The following is an 18,010-nucleotide window of genomic DNA, read 5'->3' as shown; positions in this document are numbered from 1 at the left end:
CACTTTCCCGTGGTTCATCAGAGCACATCTTAGTGGTTTCTTTAGGGTTTCATTCACCTGTGAGTTCACATTCCCGTGTTTCAGCAGAGCACGGTTTAGTGGTTTCATTAGCGTTTCATTCCACAGTGAGTTCACCTTCCCGTGTTTCAGCGGAGCACGCCTTAGTGGTTTCATTAGTGTTTCCTTCACCTGTGAGTTCACTTTCCCGTGTTTCAGCCGTGCACGGTTTAATCCTTTCAATAGGGTTTCATTCCACAGTGAGGTCACTTTCGCGTGTTTCAGTGGTGCATGGTTTTTTGGTTTCATTAAAGTTTTATTCACGTGTGAGTTCACTTTCCCGTGTTTCATCGGAGCACGGTTTAGTGGTTTCATTAGGGTTTCATTCACCTGTGAGTTCACTTTCCCCTGTTTGAGCGGAGCACGCTTTAGTGGTTTCATTAGGATTTCGTTCACCTTTGAGTTCACTTTCCCATATTTCAGCAGTGCACCATTTAGTGGTTTCATTAGCGTTTCATTCCACAGTGAGTTCACTTTCCCGTGTTTCAGCGGTGCTCGGTTTAGTGATTTCATTAGTGTTTCATTCACCCGTGAGTTCACTTTCCCGTGTTTCAGTGGTGCTCGCTTTCGTGGTGTGATTAGAGTTTCATTCTCCTGTGAGTTCACGTTCCCGTGTTTCAGCAGAGCACGATTTAGTGGTTTCATTAGTGTTTCATTTACCTTTGAGTTCACTTTCCCATGGTTCAGCAGTGCTCGGTTTACTGGTTTCTTTAAGGTTTCATTCACCAGTGAGTTCACTTTCCTTTGGTTCAGTGGTGCATTGTTTACTGGTTTGATTAGGATTTCAGTCACCAGTGAGATCACTTTCCCGTGTTTCAGCGGTTCATGGCTTAGTGGTTTCATTGGGGTTTCATTCCACAGTGAGTTCACTTTCCCGTTGTTCCACAGTGCACGGTTTAGTTGTTTCATTAGGCTTTCATTCACCTGTTAGTTCACTTTCCCGTGTTTCAGCAGGGCACGGTTATGTTGTTTCATTGGGGTTTCATTCAACAGTGAGTTCACTTTCCCATGTTACTGCGGAGATCGGTTTAGTTGTTTCCTGAGTGTTTTATTCTCCAGTGAGTTCACTTTCCCGTGTTTCAGCGGAGATCGGTTTAGTGGTTTCATTAGGGTTTCATTCTCCAGTGAGTTCACTTTCCCGTGTTTCAGTGGTGCACGTTTTAGTGGTTTCATCGGGCTTTCATTCAACAGTGAGTTCACTTTCTTGTGTTTCAGCGGAGCACGGTTTAGTGGTTTCATTAGGGGTTCGTTTAAGTGTGAGCTCCCTTTCCCGTGTTTCCGCAGAGCACAGTTTAGTGGTTTTATTAGCGTTTCATTCCACAGTGAGTTCACTTTCCCGTGTTTCAGCAGAGCACGGTTTAGTGGTTTCATTAGGGTTTCGTTTAAGTGTGAGTTTCCTTTCCCGATTTTCAGCAGAGCACAGTTTAGTGGTTTTATTAGCGTTTCATTCCACAGTGAGTTCACTTTCCCGTGTTTCAGCAGAGCATGGTTTAGTGGTTTCATTAGGGTTTCAATCACCTGTGAGTTCACTTTCCCGTGTTTCAGGGGTGCATGGTTTCGTGGTTCCATTAGGATTTCATTCACCACTGAATTCACTTTTGTGTCTTTCCGCGGTGCACGATTTAGTTGTTTCATTGGGGTTTCATTCTTCAATGAGTTCACTTTCCCGTGTTTCAGCAGAGGACGGTTTAGTGGTTTCAGCAGAGGACGGTTTAGTGGTTTCATTAGGGATTCATTCACCAGTGAGTTCACTTTCCCATGTTTGAGCGGTGCACGGTTCAGCGGATTCATTAGAGTTTCATTCCACAGTTAGTTCACTTTCCCGTGATTCAGAGGTGCACGGTTTAGTGATTTCATTACGGTTTCATCCCTCAGTGCGTTCATTTGGCCTTGTCGCAGCGGTGCACAGTATCATGGTTTCTTTAGGGTTTCATTCACCAGTGAGTTCTCTTTCCCATGTTTTAGCGGTGCATGGTTTCGAGGTTCCATTATGGTTTCATTCACCAGTGAGTTCACTTTCCCGTGTTTCAGCGGAGCACGGTTTAGTGGTTCCGTTAGGGTTTTATTCACCAGTGAGTTCACTTTCCCGTTTTTCGGCGCTGCACGCTTTAGTGGTTTCATTAGGGTTTCCTTCACCGGTGAGTTCACGTTCCCTTGCCTCAGTAGAGCCCGATTTAGTGGCTTCATTATGGTTTCATTCACCAGTGAGTTCACTTTCCCGTGTTTCAGCAGGGCACAGTTTCGTGGTTTCATTAGGGTTTCTTTTACCTGTAAGTTCACTTTCCTGGATTTCAGCGGTGCCCAGTATGCTGGTTTCTTCAGCGTTTCTTTCACCTGTGAGTTCACTTTCCCGTGTTTCAGTGGTGTACGCTTTACTGGTTTCATTAGGGTTTCCTTCACCAGTGAGTTCACTTTCCCGTGTTTCATCAGGGCACTGTTTCGTGGTTTCTTTAGGGTTTCATTCACCAGTCAGTTCTCGTTCCCATGTTTCAGCGGTGTTCAGTTTTGTGGTTTCATTAAGGTTTCTTTCCTCAATGAGTTCACTTTCCCATATTTCAGGGGTGCACGATTTAGTCGTTGTGATTCGGTCTCATTCACCAGTGAGTTCACTTTCCCGTGTTTCAGCGGTGCATGGTTTTGTGGTTCCATTAGGGTTTCTTTTACCAGTGAGTTCCCTTTCATTTGTTTCAGCGGTGCACGGTTTTGTGGTTTCATTAGGGTTTCATTCACCTGTGAGTTCACTTTCCTTGTTTCAGCAGTGCCTGGTTTCATGGTTCCATTAGGGTTTCATTCACCTGTGGATTCACTTTCGCGTGTTTCAGCGGTGCACGATTTAGTTGTTTCATTGGGATGTCATTCAACAGTGAGTTGACTTTCCCGTGTTTCAGCGGTGCACGTTTAGTGGTTTCATTGGGCTTTCATTCAACAGTGAGTTCACTTTCCCGTGTTTCAGCGGAGCACGGGTTAGTGGTTCCGTTAGGGTTTTATTCACCAGTGAGTTCACTTTCCCGTTTTTCGGCGCTGCACGCTTTACTGGTTTCATTAGGGTTTCATTCACCAGTGAGTTCTCTTTCCCATGTTTTAGCGGTGCATGATTTCGAGGTTCCATTATGGTTTCATTCACCAGTGAGTTCAGTTTCTCGTGTTTCAGCGGAGCACGGTTTAGTTGTTTCATTAGGGTTTCGTTTAAGTGTGAGTTTCCTTTCCCGTGTTTCAGCAGAGCACGATTTAGTGGTTTCATTAGTGTTTCATTTACCTTTGAGTTCACTTTCCCATGGTTCAGCAGTGCTCGGTTTACTGGCTTCTTTAAGGTTTCATTCACCAGTGAGTTCACTTTCCTTTGCTTCAGCGGTGCATTGTTTACTGGTTTGATTAGGGTTTCAGTCACCAGTGAGATCACTTTCCCGTGTTTCAGCGGTTCACGGCTTAGTGGTTTCATTGGGGTTTCATTCCACAGTGAGTTGACTTTCCCGTTGTTCCACAGTGCACGGTTTAGTTGTTTCATTAGGCTTTCATTCACCTGTTAGTTCACTTTCCCGTGTTTCAGCAGAGCACGGTTACGTTGTTTCATTGGGGTTTCATTCAACAGTGAGTTCACTTTCCCATGTTTCTGCGGAGATCGGTTTAGTTGTTTCCTGAGTGTTTTATTCTCCAGTGAGTTCACTTTGCGGTGTTTCAGCGGAGATCGGTTTAGTGGTTTCATTAGGGTTTCATTCTCCAGTGAGTTCACTTTCCCGTGTTTCAGCGGTGCACGTTTTAGTGGTTTCATTGGGCTTTCATTCAACAGTGAGTTCACTTTCTCGTGTTTCAGCAGAGCACGGTTTAGTGGTTTCATTAGGGTTTCGTTTAAGTGTGAGTTCCCTTTCCCGTGTTTCAGCAGAGCACAGTTTAGTGGTTTTATTAGCGTTTCATTCCACAGTGAGTTCACTTTCCCGTGTTTCAGCAGAGCACTGTTTAGTGGTTTCATTATGGTTTCAATCACCTGTGAGTTCACTTTCCCATGTTTCAGCGGTGCATGGTTTCATGGTTCCATTAGGGTTTCATTCACCAGTGAATTCACTTTCCCGTCTTTCAGCGGTGTACGATTTAGTTGTTTCATTGGGGTTTCATTCATCAGTGAGTTCACTTTCCCGTGTTTCAGCAGAGGACGGTTTAGTGGTTTCAGCAGAGGCCGGTTTAGTGGTTTCAGCAGAGGACGGTTTAGTGGTTTCATTAGGGATTCATTCACCAGTGAGTTCACTTTCCCATGTTTGAGCGGTTCACGGTTCAGCGGATTCATTAGAGTTTCATTCCACAGTTAGTTCACTTTCCCGTGATTCAGAGGTGCACGGTTTAGTGATTTTATTACGGTTTCATCCATCAGTGAGTTCATTTGGCCTTGTCGAGCGGTGCACAGTATCGTGGTTTCTTTAGGGTTTCATTCACCAGTGAGTTCTCTTTCCCATGTTTTAGCGTTGCATGGTTTCGAGGTTCCATTATGGTTTCATTCACCAGTGAGTACACTTTCCCGTGTTTCAGCGGAGCACGGGTTAGTGGTTCCGTTAGGGTTTTATTCACCAGTGAGTTCACTTTCCCGTTTTTCGGCGCTGCACGCTTTAGTGGTTTCATTAGGGTTTCCTTCACCGGTGAGTTCACGTTCCCTTGCCTCAGTAGAGCCCGATTTAGTGGCTTCATTATGGTTTCCTTCACCAGTGAGTTCACTTTCCCGTGTTTCAGCAGGGCACGGTTTCGTGGTTTCATTAGGGTTTCTTTTACCTGTAAGTTCACTTTCCTGGATTTCAGCAGTGCCCAGTATGCTGGTTTCTTCAGCGTTTCTTTCACCCGTGAGTTCACTTTCCCATGTTTCAGCGGTGCATGGTTTCGTGGTTCCGTTAGGATTTCATTCACCTGTGAGTTCACTTTCCCGTGTTTCAGTGGTGTACGCTTTACTGGTTTCATTAGGGTTTCCTTCACCAGTGAGTACACTTTCCCGTGTTTCAGCAGGGCACTGTTTCGTGGTTTCTTTAGGGTTTCATTCACCAGTCAGTTCTCGTTCCCGTGTTTCAGCGGTGTTCAGTTTTGTTGTTTCATTAAGGTTTCTTTCCTCAATGAGTTCACTTTCCCATATTTCAGGGGTGCACGATTTAGTCGTTGTGATTCGGTCTCATTCACCAGTGAGTTCACTTTCCCGTGTTTCAGCGGTGCATGGTTTTGTGGTTTCATTAGGGTTTCTTTTACCACTGAGTTCCCTTTCATTTGTTTCAGCGGTGCACGGTTTTGTGGTTTCATTAGGGTTTCATTCACCTGTGAGTTCACTTTCCTTGTTTCAGCAGTGCCTGGTTTCTTGTTTCCATTAGGGTTTCATTCACCAGTGGATTCACTTTCGCGTGTTTCAGCGGTGCACGTTTAGTGGTTTCATTGGGCTTTCATTCCACAGTGAGTTCACTTTCCCGTGTTTCAGCAGTGCACGGTTTTTTGGTTTCATTAGCGTTTCATTCACATGTGAGTTCACTCTCCCGTGTTTCCACAAGGCACGGTTTAGTGGTTTCCTTAGGGTTTCTTTCACCTGTGAGTTCAATTTCCCGTGTTTCAGCAGGGCACGGTTTAGTGGTTCCATTAGGGTTTCATTCACCAGTGAATTCACTTTCGCGTGTTTCAGCGGTGCACGTTTTAGTGGTTTCATTAGGGTTTCATTCACCTGTGAGTTCACTTTCCCTGTTTCAACAGTGCCTGCTTTCATGGTTCCATTAGGGTTTCATTCACCAGTGAATTCACTTTCGCGTGTTTCAGCGGTGCACGTTTTAGTGGTTTCATTGGGCTTTCCTTCAACAGTGAGTTCACTTTCCCGTGTTTCAGCCGTGCACGTTTTAGTGGTTTCATTGGGCTTTCGTTCAACAGTGAGTTCACTTTCCCGTGTTTCAGCAGAGCCAGTTTAGTGATTGCATTAGTGTTTCCTTCCACAGTGAGTTCACTTTCCCATGTTTCAGCGGAGCACGGTTTAGTGGTTTCATTAGCATTTCATTCCACAGTGAGTTCACCTTCCCGTGTTTCAGCGGAGCACGCCTTAGTGGTTTCATTAGTGTTTCCTTCACCTGTGAGTTCACTTTCCCGTGTTTCAGCCGTGCACGGTTTAATCCTTTCAATAGGGTTTCATTCCACAGTGAGGTCACTTTCCCGTGTTTCAATGGTGCATGGTTTTTTGGTTTCGTTAAAGTTTTATTCACATGTGAGTTCACTTTCCCGTGTTTCAGCGAAGCACGGTTTAGTGGTTTCATTAGGGTTTCATTCACCTGTGAGTTCACTTTCCCGTGTTTCAGCGGAGCACGGTTTAGTGGTTTCATTAGGGTTTCATTAACCTGTGAGTTCACTTTCCCGTGTTTTAGCGGAGCACGCTTTAGTGGTTTCATTAGGATTTCGTTCACCTTTGAGTTCACTTTCCCATATTTCAGCAGTGCACCATTTAGTGGTTTCATTAGCGTTTCATTCCACAGTGAGTTCACTTTCCCGTGTTTCAGCGGTGCTCGGTTTAGTGATTTCATTAGTGTTTCATTCACCAGTGAGTTCACTTTCCCGTGTTTCAGTGATGCTCGCTTTCGTGGTGTCATTAGAGTTTCATTCTCCTGTGAGTTCACGTTCCCGTGTTTCACCAGAGCACGATTTAGTGGTTTCATTAGTGTTTCATTTACCTTTGAGTTCACTTTCCCATGGTTCAGCAGTGCTCGGTTTACTGGCTTCTTTAAGTTTTCATTCACCAGTGAGTTCTCTTTCCTTTGGTTCAGCGGTGCATTGTTTACTGGTTTGATTAGGGTTTCAGTCAGCAGTGAGTTCACTTTCCCGAGTTTCAGCGGTGAACGTTTTAGTGGTTTCATTGGGCTTTCATTCAACAGTGAGTTCACTTTCCCATGTTTCAGTGGAGCACGGTTTAGTGGTTTCATTAGGGTTTCGTTTACCTGTTAGTTCACTTTCCTGTGTTTCAGCAGGGCACGGTTACGTTGTTTCATTGGGGTTTCATTCCACAGTGAGTTCACTTTCCCATGTTTCAGCGGAGCTCGGTTTAGTGCTTTCATTAGGGTTTCATTCCACAGTGAGTTCACTTTCCCGTGTTTCAGCAGTGCACGGTTTTTTGGTTTCACTAGTGTTTCATTCACATGTGAGTTCACTCTCCCGTGTTTCCGCAGGGCACGGTTTAGTGGTTTCCTTAGGGTTTCTTTCACCTGCGAGTTCTGTTTCCCATGTTTTAGCAGGGCACGGTTACGTTGTTTCATTGGGGTTTCATTCAATAGTGAGTTCACTTTCCCATGTTTCAGCAGAGATCGGTTTAGTTGTTTCCTTAGTGTTTCATTCTCCAGTGAGTTCACTTTCCCGTTTTTCGGCGCTGCACGCTTTAGTGCTTTCATTACGGTTTCCTTCACCAGTGAGTTCACTTTCCCGTGTTTCAGCGGAGCATGGTTTAGTGGTTTCAATAGGGTTTCCTTCACCAGTGAGTTCACTTTCCCATGTTTGAGCGGTGTTCAGTTTTGTCGTTTCATTAAGGTTTCTTTCCTCAATGAGTTCACTTTCCCATATTTCAGCGGTGCAGGATTTAGTGGTTGTGATACGGTTTCATTCACCAGTGAGTTCACTTTCCCGTGTTTTAGCGATGCACGGTTTAGTGATTTCCTTAGGGATTCATTCACCTGTGAGTTCACTTTCCCATGTTTCAGCGGTGCTCAGTTCAGTGGATTCATTAGGGTTTCATTCCACAGTGAGTTCACTTTCCCGTGATTCAGCCGTGCACGGTTTAGTGGTTTCCTGAAGGTTTCATTCTCCAGTCAGTTCATTTCCCTGGTTTCACCGGTGCACAGTTTCGTGGTTTCTTTAGGGTGTCATTCACCAGTGAGTTCACTTTCCCATATTTTAGCGGTGCATGGTTTCGTGGTTCCATTAGGGTTTCATTCACCAGTGAGTTCACTTTCCCGTGTTTCAGCAGGGCACGGTTTCGTGGTTTCATTAGGGTTTCTTTTACCTGTAAATTCACTTTCCTGGATTTCAGCGGTGCCCAGTATGCTGGTTTCTTCAGCGTTTCTTTCACCCGTGAGTTCACTTTCCCATGTTTCAGCGGTGCATGGTTTCGTGGTTCTGTTAGGATTTCATTCACCTGTGAGTTCACTTTCCCATGTTTCAGCGGAGCACGCTTTACTGGTTTCATTAGGGTCTCATTCACCAGTGAGTTCACTTTCCCGTGTTTCAGCGGTGCATGGTTTCGTGGTTCCATTAGGGTTTCTTTTACCAGTGAGTTCCCTTTCACTTGTTTCAGCGGTGCACGGTTTTGTGGTTTCATTAGGGTTTCATTCACCTGTGAGTTCACTTTCCTTGTTTCAGCAGTGCCTGGTTTCATGGTTCACCAGTGGATTCACTTTCGCGTGTTTCAGCGGTGCACGATTTAGTTGTTTCATTGGGGTGTCATTCAACAGTGAGTTGACTTTCCCGTGTTTCAGCGGTGCACGTTTAGTGGTTTCATTGGGCTTTCATTCAATAGTGAGTTCACTTTCCCGTGTTTCAGCGGTGAACGTTTTAGTGGTTTCATTGGGCTTTCATTCAACAGTGAGTTCACTTTCCCGTGTTTCAGTGGAGCACGGTTTAGTGGTTTCATTAGGGTTTCGTTTACCTGTGAGTTCACTTTCCCGTGTTTCAGCAGAGCCAGTTTACTGATTGCATTAGCGTTTCATTCCACAGTGAGTTCACTTTCCCATGTTTCAGCGGAGCACGGTTTAGTGGTTTCATTAGGGTTTCATTCACCTGTGAGTTCACATTCCCGTGTTTCAGCAGAGCACGGTTTAGTGATTTCATTAGGGTTTCATTCACCTGTGAGTTCACTTTCCCGTGGTTCAGCAGAGCACGGTTTAGTGGTTTCATTAGGGTTTCATTCACCTGTGAGTTCACTTTCCCGTGGTTCAGCAGAGCACGGCTTAGTGGTTTCATTGGTGTTCACTCAACAGTGAGTTCACTTTCCGGAATTTCAGCGGAGCACGGTTTACTGGTTCCATTAGGGTTTCTTTCCCAGTGAGTTCACTTTCCCGTTTTCCAGCGGTGCACGGTTTAGTGGTTTCATTAGAGTTTAATTCTCCTGTGAGTTCACGTTCCCATGTTTCACCAGAGCACGATTTAGTGGTTTCATTAATGTTTCATTTGTGTTTTATTTACCTTTGAGTTCACTTTCCTGTGGTTCAACAGAGCACGGCTTAGTGGTTTCTTTAGGGTTTCATTCACCTGTGAGTTCACATTGCCGTGTTTCAGCAGAGCACGGTTTAGTGGTTTCATTAGGGTTTCATTCACCTGTGAGTTCACTTTCCCGTGTTTCAGCAGAGCACGGTTTAGTGGTTTCATTAGCGTTTCATTCACCTGTGAGTTCACTTTCCCGTGGTTCAGCAGTGCACGGCTTAGTGGTTTCATTAGGGTTTCGTTCACCTGTGAGTTCACATTCCCGTGTTTCAGCAGAGCACGGTTTAGTGGTTTCATTAGCGTTTCATTCCACAGTGAGTTCACCTTCCCGTGTTTCAGCGGAGCACGCCTTAGTGGTTTCATTAGTGTTTCCTTCACCTGTGACTTCACTTTCCCGTGTTTCAGCCGTGCACGGTTTAATCCTTTCAATAGGGTTTCATTCCACAGTGAGGGCACTTTCCCGTGTTTCAGCGGTGCATGGTGTTTTGGTTTCATTAAAGTTTCATTCACATGTGAGTTCACTCTCGCTTGCTTCCGCAGGGCCCGGTTTAGTGGTTTCATTAGGGTTTCTTTCACCTGTGAGTTCTATTTCACGTGTTTCCGCAGGACACGGTTTCGTTGTTTCATTGGGGTTTCATTCAACAGTGAGTTGACTTTCCTGCCTTTCAGCAGAGCACGGTTTAATGGTTTCATTAGGGTTTCATTCTCCAGTGAGTTCACTTTCCCGTGTTTCAGCGGTGCACGTTTTAGTGGTTTCATTGGGCTTTCATTCAACAGTGACTTCACTTTCCCGTGTTTCCGTGGAGCACGGTTTAGTCGTTTCATTAGGGTTTCGTTTCCCTGTGAGTTCACTTTCCCGTGTTTCAGCAGAGCACGGTTTAGTGATTGCATTATCGTTTCATTCCACAGTGAGTTCACTTTCCCGTGTTTCAGCAGAGCACGGGTTAGTGGTTTCATTAGGCTTTCATTCACCTTTGAGTTCACTTTCCCGTGTTTCAGCGGAGCACGGTTTAGTGGTTTCAATAGGGTTTCATTCACCTGTGAGTTCACTTTCCCGTCCTTTAGCTGAGCACGGTTTAGAGTTTCATTAGTGTTTCATTTACCTGAGTTCACTTTCCCTGCTTTCAGTAGTGCACACTTTCGTGGTTTCTTTAGGGCTTCATTCACCAGTGAGTTCACTTTCCCATGTTTCAGCGGAGCACGGTTTAGTGGTTTATTTAGGGTTTCATTCACCAGTGAGTTCACTTTCCTGTGTTTCAGCAGTGCCCGATTTCGTGGTTTCTTTACGGTTTCATTCACGTGTGAGTTCACTTTCCCATGGTTCAGCGGTGCACGGTTTAGTGGTTTCATTAGGCTTTCTTTCACATGTTAGTTCACTTTCCCGTGTTTCAGCGGAGCACGGTTTAGTGGTTTCATTAGGCTTTCTTTCACATGTTAGTTCACCTTCCCATGTTTCAGCAGGGTGCGGTTTAGTGGTTTCATTAACGTTTCATTCTCCTGTGAGTTCACTTTTCCATGTTTCAGCGAAGCACAATTTAGTGGTTGTTATAGGGTTTCATTCAGCAGTGCGTTCACTTTCCCTTGGTTCAGCGGTGCATTGTTTACTGGTTTGATTAGGGTTTCATTCACCAGTGAGATCACTTTCCTGTGTTTCAGCGGTGCACGGTTTAGTGGTTTCATTGGGGTTTCATTCCAGAGTGAGTTCACTTTCCCATTTTTCCACAGTGCACACTTTAGTGGTTTCATTAGGCTTGATTCACCTGTTAGTTCACTTTCCCGTGTTTCATCAGGGCACGGTTTAGTCATTTCATTAGAGTTTCATTTCCAGTGAGTTCACTTTTCCGTGTTTCAGCAGAGCGCGGTCTAATGGCTTCATTAGAGTTTCATTCACCTGTGAGTTCATTCCCGTGGTTCAGCGGAGAACGGTTTAGTCGTTTCATTCGGGTTTCATTCACCTGTGAGTTCACTTTCCCATGGTTCAGTGGTGCACAGTTTAGTGTTTTTCTTAGGGTTTCATTCATTCTGAGTTCACTTTCCCGTGTTTCACCATAGCAGGATTCAGTGGTTTCATTAGTGTTTCATTTACCTGTGAGTTCACTTTCCCATGGTTCAACAGAGCACAGCTTAGTTGTTTCTTTAGGATTTCATTCACCTGTGAGTTCACTTTCCCGTGGTTCAGCGGAGTACGGTTTACTAGTTTCTTTAGGGTTTCATTTACCTGTGAGTTTGCTCTCCCCTGGTTTAGCGGAGCATGGTTTAGTTGTTTCATTAGGGTTTCATTCACCTGTGAGTTCACTTTACCATGGTTCATTGGAGCTCGGTTTAGTGGTTTCATTAGTGTTTCATTTACCTGTGGGTTCACTTTCCCGTGTTTCAGCGGAGCACGGTTTAGTGGTTTCATTAGGCTTTCATTCACCTCTGAGTTCACTTTCCCCCGTTTCGGCAGTGCATGGGTTAGTCGTTCCATTAGGGTTTCATTCACCAGTGAGTTAACGTTCCCCTGTTTCAGCGGTGTTCGGTTTAGTGGTTTCATTAAGGTTTCATTCCTCAATAAGTCACTTTCCATTATTTCAGCGGAGCACGTTTTAGTGGTTGTTACAGGGTTTCATTCACCAGTGAGGTCACTTTCCCGTGTTTCGGCGGTTCGCGGGTTAATCGTTCCATTAGGGTTTCATTCAGCAGTAAGTTAACTTTCCCTTGGATCAGCGGTGCTCAGTTTACTGGCTTCATTAGGATTTCATTCAGCAGTGAGTTCACTTTCCTCTGGTTCAGCGCTTCGTAGTTTAGAGGTTTCATTAGGGTTTCATTCACCTCTGAGTTCACTTTCCCGTGTTCAGCAGGGCACAGTTTAGTGGTTTCATTAGGCTTTCATTCTCCTCTGAGTTCACTTTCCCCTTTTTTCAGCAGTGCACGGTTTAGTGGTTTCATTAGGCTTTCATTCACCTGTGTTCACTTTCCCGTGTTTCAGCAGTGCACGGTTTATTGGTTTCATTACGTATTCATTCATCAGTGAGTTCACTCTCCCATGTTTCTGAGGTACACGGTTCAGTGGATTCATTGTGTTTTCATTCCAGAGTGAGTTCACTTTCCCGTGATTCAGCGGTGCACGGTTTACTGGTTTCATTATGGTTTCATTCACCGGTGAGTTCACTTTCCCTGCTTTCAGCGGTGCACACTTTCGTCGTTTCTTTAGGGTTTCATTCAGCATTGAGTTCACTTTACCATGTTTTAGCGGTGCATGGTTTCATGGTTCCATTAGGGTTTCATTCACCAGTGCGTTCACTTTCCCATGGTTCAGAGGTGCACGGTTTAGTGGTTTCATTAGGGTTTCATTCACCTCTGAGTTCACTTTCCCGTGTTCAGCAGGGCACGGTTTAGTGGTTTCATTAGGCTTTCATTCTCCTGTGAGTTCACTTTCCTGTGTTTCAGCAGAGCCCGGTTTATTCGTTTCATTAGGGTTTCATTCACCTGTGAGTTCACTTTCCCTTGGTTCATCGGAGCACGGTTTAGTTTTTTCATTAGTGTTTCAATTACCTCTGAGTTCACTTTCCCGTGTTTCAGCAGAGCACGGTCTGGTGGTTTTATTAGGCTTTCATTCACCTGTGCGTTCACTTTCCCGTGGTTCAGCGGTGCACGGTTTAGTGGTTTCATTAGTGTTTCATTTACCTGTGAGTTCACTTTCCCGTGTTTCAGCGGTGCACGTTTTAGGGGTTTCATTGGGGTTTCATTCAACAGTTAGTTCACTTTCCCGTGTTTCAGCGGTGCACGTTTTAGGGGTTTCATTGGGGTTTCATTCAACAGTTAGTTCACTTTCCCGTGTTTCAGCGGTGCACGTTTTAGGGGTTTCATTGGGGTTTCATTCACCAGTGAGTTCACTTTCATCAGGTTCAGCGGTTCATAGTTTTGAGGTTTCATTAGGGTTTCATTCATCTCTGGGTTCACTTTCCCGTGTTTCAGCAGAGCACAGTTTAGTGGTTTCATTGGGTTTTCATTCCACAGTGAGGTCACTTTCCCGTTTTTCCACAGTGCACGGTTTAGTGGTTTCATTAGGCTTTCATTCACCTGTGAGTTCACTCTCCCATGTTTCAGCAGTGCACCGTTTAGTGGTTTCATTAGGTATTCATTCACCAGTGAGTTCACTTTCCCATGTTTCAGAGGTGCACAGTTCAGTGTATTCATTAGGGTTTCATTCCAGAATGAGTTCACTTTCCCGTGATTCAGCGGTGCACGGTTTAGTGGTTTCATTACGGTTTCATTCACCAGTGAGTTCACTATCCCTGCCTTCAGCAGTGCACACTTTCGAGGTTTCTCTAGGGTTTCATTCACCTGTGAGTTCACTTTCCCGTGGTTCAGCGGAGCACGGTTTAGTGGTTTCATTAAGGTTTCATTTACCTGTGAGTTCACTTTCTCGTTGTTCAACGGAGCATGGTTTAATAGATTCATTAGTGTTTCATACCTGTGAATTCACTTTCCCGTGGTTCAGCGGTGGACGGTTTAATGGTTTCATTAGTGTTTCATTTACCTGTGAGTTCAGTTTCCCGTGTTTCAGCGGATCTCGGTTTAATGGTTTCATTAGGCTTTCATTTACCTGTGAGTTCACTTTCCCGTGTTTCAGCGGTGCACGTTTTAGTGGTTTCATTCGAGTTTCATTCACCAGTGAGTTCACTTTCCCATGCTTGAGCGGTGAATGGTTTACTGGCTTCTTTAGGATTTCATTCACCAGTGAGTTCACTTTCTTCCGGTTCAGCGGTTCATAGTTTAGAGGTTTCATTAGGGTTTCATTCACCTGTGAGTTCACTTTCCCATGGTTCAGCGGTGCACGGTTTAGTGGTTTCTTTAGGGTTTCATTCACCAGTGAGTTAACGTTCCCGTGTTTCAGCGGTGTTCGGTTTAGTGGTTTCATTAAGGTTTCATTCACCTGTGAGTTCACTTTCGCATGGTTCAGCGGTGCACGATTTAGTGGTTTTTACAGGGTTTCATTCACCAGTGAGTTCACTTTCCCGTGTTTCAGTGGTGCACGGTTGAATGGTTTTATTAGGGTTTCATTCACAGTTGAGTTCTCTTTCCCGTGTTTCAGCAGTGCTCGGTTTAGTGGTTTCTTTATGGTTTCTTTCAACAGTGAGTTCACTTTCCCGTGATTCAGCAGTGCTCGGTTTAGTGGTTTCTTTAGGGTTTCTTTCAACAGTGAGTGCACTTTCCCATGGTTCATAGGTGCATGGTTTCGTTTTTCCATTAGGGTTTCATTCACCAGTGAGTTCACTTTCCCATGTTTCAGCGGTGCACGGTTTAGTGGTTTTATTGAGATTTCATTCAGCAGTGAGGTCTGTTCCCACGGTTCAGCAGTGCACGGTTTAGAGGTTTCATTAGAGTTTCATTCACCTGTGAGTTCACTTTCCCATGGCTCAGCGGTTCACGGTTTAGAGGTTTCATTAGGGTTTCATTCACCTCTGAGTTCACTTTCCCATGGCTCAGCGGTGCACGTTTTAGTGGTTTCATTAGGGTTTCATTCACCTGTGTGTTCACTTTCCCATGGCTCAGCGGTTCACGGTTTAGAGTTTCATTAGAGTTTCATTCACCTGTGAGTTCACTTTCCCATGGCTCAGCAGTTCACGGTTTAGAGGTTTCATTAGGGTTTCATTCACCTGTGTGTTCACTTTCCCATGATTCAGCAGTGCACAGTTTAGAGGTTTCATTACGGTTTCATTCACCAGTAGGTTCACTTTCCCATTTTTCAGCGGTGCACGGTTTAGTGGTTTCTTTAGGGTTTCATTCACCAGTGAGTTCACTTTCCCGTGTTTCAGCAGGGCACGGTTTATTGGTTTCTTTAGGGATTCATTCACCAGTGATTTCACTTTCCCATGTTTCAGCGGTGCACAGTTTAAAGGATTCATTAGGGTTTCATTCCACAGTGAGTTCACTTTCCCGTGATTCAGCAGTGCTCGGTTTATTGGTTTTTTCGGGTTTCTTTCAACAGTGAGTGCACTTTCCCATGGTTCATAGGTGCATGGTTTCGTGGTTCCATTAGGGTTTCATTCACCAGTGAGTTCACTTTCCCGTCTTTCAGCGGAGCACGGTTTACTGGTTTCCTTAGGGTTTCATTCACCAGCGAGTTCACTTCCCCGTGGTTCACCGGTGCACGGTTTAGAGGTTTCATTAGGGTTTCATTCACCAGCGAGTTCACTTCCCCGTGGTTCACCGGTGCACGGTTTAGAGGTTTCATTAGGGTTTCATTCTCCTCTGAGTTCACTTTCCCATGTTTCAGTGGTGCCCGGTTTAGTGGTTCCATTAGGGTTTCATTCACCAGTGAGTTTCTCCACAGTTTCCCTTTTAGTAGATTCCTGTTTTCCCCCGTGTACAATAAAGTACATGTGTTTGTTGTTTATCTCCTTGGTATCTTTCAGGCCAGCAGTCTATACAGGAGACCCAGGAATTACTTCCAAAGCAGAGTTCCTTTGCTGAAGTGGTGACAGACAGAACTTGGGACACTAACGTAGAGCGTTCCACGCCCAGTGGAAACTGGGACGCTGAGGGTCTGTTTGAAAGGAAACTGGCAGGTCAGGAGACAGTGCTCAGGCAGGAGGCAGTCGCTTGCCACAAAACCCTCTCTGAGGGGAGAGAGTGTCCGTATAACAGACCAGAAAGGTGGTTCCACCTGGACGTCTCAGAAGAGCGGGTCCACAGCCGTGACTCAGTTAAGAAAGCTTTGACCCCAAACTCAGTGCTGATAAAACATGCAGGAATCTACGCAGGGAAAAAACTCTTCAAATGTCACGAATGCAAGAAAACCTTCACGCAGAGCTCGTCCCTCACCGTCCACCAGAGGATCCACACGGGCGAGAAGCCCTACAAGTGTAAGGAGTGCGGCAAGGCCTTCAGCGACGGCTCGTCCTTCGCCCGCCACCAGCGGTGCCACTCGGGCAAGAAGCCCTACGAGTGCCTGGACTGCGGGAAGGCCTTCATCCAGAACACGTCGCTCGTCCGCCACTGGAGGTACTACCACACCGGGGAAAAGCCCTTCGACTGCCTGGACTGCGGGAAAGCCTTCAGCGACCACATCGGGCTGAACCAGCACCGGCGGATCCACACCGGCGAGAAGCCCTACAGGTGCGAGGCCTGCGGCAAGTCCTTCCGCTACGGCTCGTCGCTGACCGTGCACCAGCGCATCCACACCGGCGAGAAGCCCTACGCCTGCGAGGTGTGCCGCAAGGCCTTCAGCCACCACGCCTCCCTGACCCAGCACCAGCGCGTGCACTCGGGGGAGAAGCCCTTCCAGTGCAAGGAGTGCGGGAAGGCCTTCCGGCAGAACATCCACCTGGCCAGCCACCTGCGGATCCACACCGGGGAGAAGCCCTTCGAGTGCGCGGACTGCGGCAAGGCCTTCAGCATCAGCTCGCAGCTGGCCACCCACCAGCGGATCCACACGGGGGAGAAGCCCTACGCCTGCAAGGTGTGCGGCAAGGCCTTCACGCAGAAGGCCCACCTGGCGCAGCATCAGAAGACCCACACGGGGGAGAAGCCCTACGCCTGCAAGGAGTGCGGCAAGGCCTTCAGCCAGACCACGCACCTGGCCCAGCACCAGCGCGTCCACACCGGGGAGAAGCCCTACAAGTGCCTGCAGTGCGGGAAGGCCTTCGGCGACAACTCGTCCTGCACCCAGCACCAGAGGCTTCACACGGGCCAGCGGCCCTACGGCTGCGCGGAGTGCGGCAAGGCCTTCAAGACCAAGTCGTCCCTCATCTGCCACCGCCGGAGCCACACCGGCGAGAAGCCCTACGAGTGCGGCGCCTGCGGCAAGGCCTTCAGCCACCGGCAGTCCCTCAGCGTCCACCAGAGGATCCACTCCGGGAAGAAGCCCTACGAGTGCAAGGAGTGCCGGAAGACCTTCATCCAGATCGGCCACCTCAACCAGCACAAGAGGGTGCACTCGGGGGAGAGGCCGCGCGGCCCCAGGAGGAGCCGCAGGGCCTTCCGGCAGGGCTCGCACTGCGCGCACGCGCGGACGCTCCCGGGAGAGGCGCCCGCGCAGCCCGCGCCCGCCGCCAGCCCCGCGGGCCTCCTGCCCGCCTTCCTCTGGAGCCCGCCCTCCCTGCCGTCCTGAGACGCCGCGGCCGCGCCTAAGCCCCGCGCCCCTCTTCCCCGAGGACTGCCCCGTTCCTGCCGTTCCCTCCTCAGGCTGCCGGTTAAAGTGAGCGCGGAACTCGCTACTCCTCACGCAAAAACCGGGGGTGCGACCCTTCCGATCGGTGAACGTGTAAGGTGTGTGTAGCGCGAGGAGTGGTCCGTGCTAAGGGTTGAGTGCGGTTAGCTCTTCATAGAACGTTGTTTTGGGACGCGGAAAAGTCACCACTGGCAGCTGAGGAAAAACGGTGCACAGAACGAAGCTAAGAGAAGCCGGCTTTTAGGTCAGGAAAGGGCGATTCAACATAGCGAGGCTTTTCCGGTTTCGGTTTAAAACTCAGTTCCACAATGTTGAGTTCGTATTGGGGCTTGTCATTTATCTGCCGGTGTGGTGCTGTGACGTTGGTAAGAGAATTGCTTTACATTCAGCAAGACTTGATCATTTAAAGTCACCAGGGCTTGTGGGTGAATTCCATTAAACTCAAGGAACCGCTAACCTTCAGGCAAATTGATCTGGACCATGTGACTCACGGCCCAAGTTTCACTGACTGTTCGAACAGCCCATGGCCTAATTTTTAAAAATCAGTTTAACGGAGGAACAAGTGAGAAGAATAATAGTTTATGACAACATGAAAGTTACATGAAACTTAAATTT

The 18,010-nt window shown here is 46.9% G+C and overlaps 1 protein-coding gene across 1 annotated transcript in view; it reads left to right on the top strand.

Annotated features, from left to right (window-relative positions):
- ZFP28 (ZFP28 zinc finger protein) overlaps window positions 1-18,010 on the top strand; it is a 240,639-nt gene extending 222,629 nt beyond the window's left edge. Inside the window, exon 7 of the mRNA XM_061140657.1 lies at window positions 15,639-18,010. Coding sequence (XP_060996640.1) covers window positions 15,639-17,335 — 1,697 coding nt within the window. The 3' untranslated portion in view covers window positions 17,336-18,010. The remainder of the gene's footprint in view (window positions 1-15,638) is intronic.

This window comes from Dama dama, chromosome 4 (assembly GCF_033118175.1).
Source record: "Dama dama isolate Ldn47 chromosome 4, ASM3311817v1, whole genome shotgun sequence".
Classification (NCBI taxonomy): Eukaryota; Metazoa; Chordata; class Mammalia; order Artiodactyla; family Cervidae; genus Dama; species Dama dama.
This window is presented reverse-complemented; position numbering and strand designations above follow the sequence as displayed.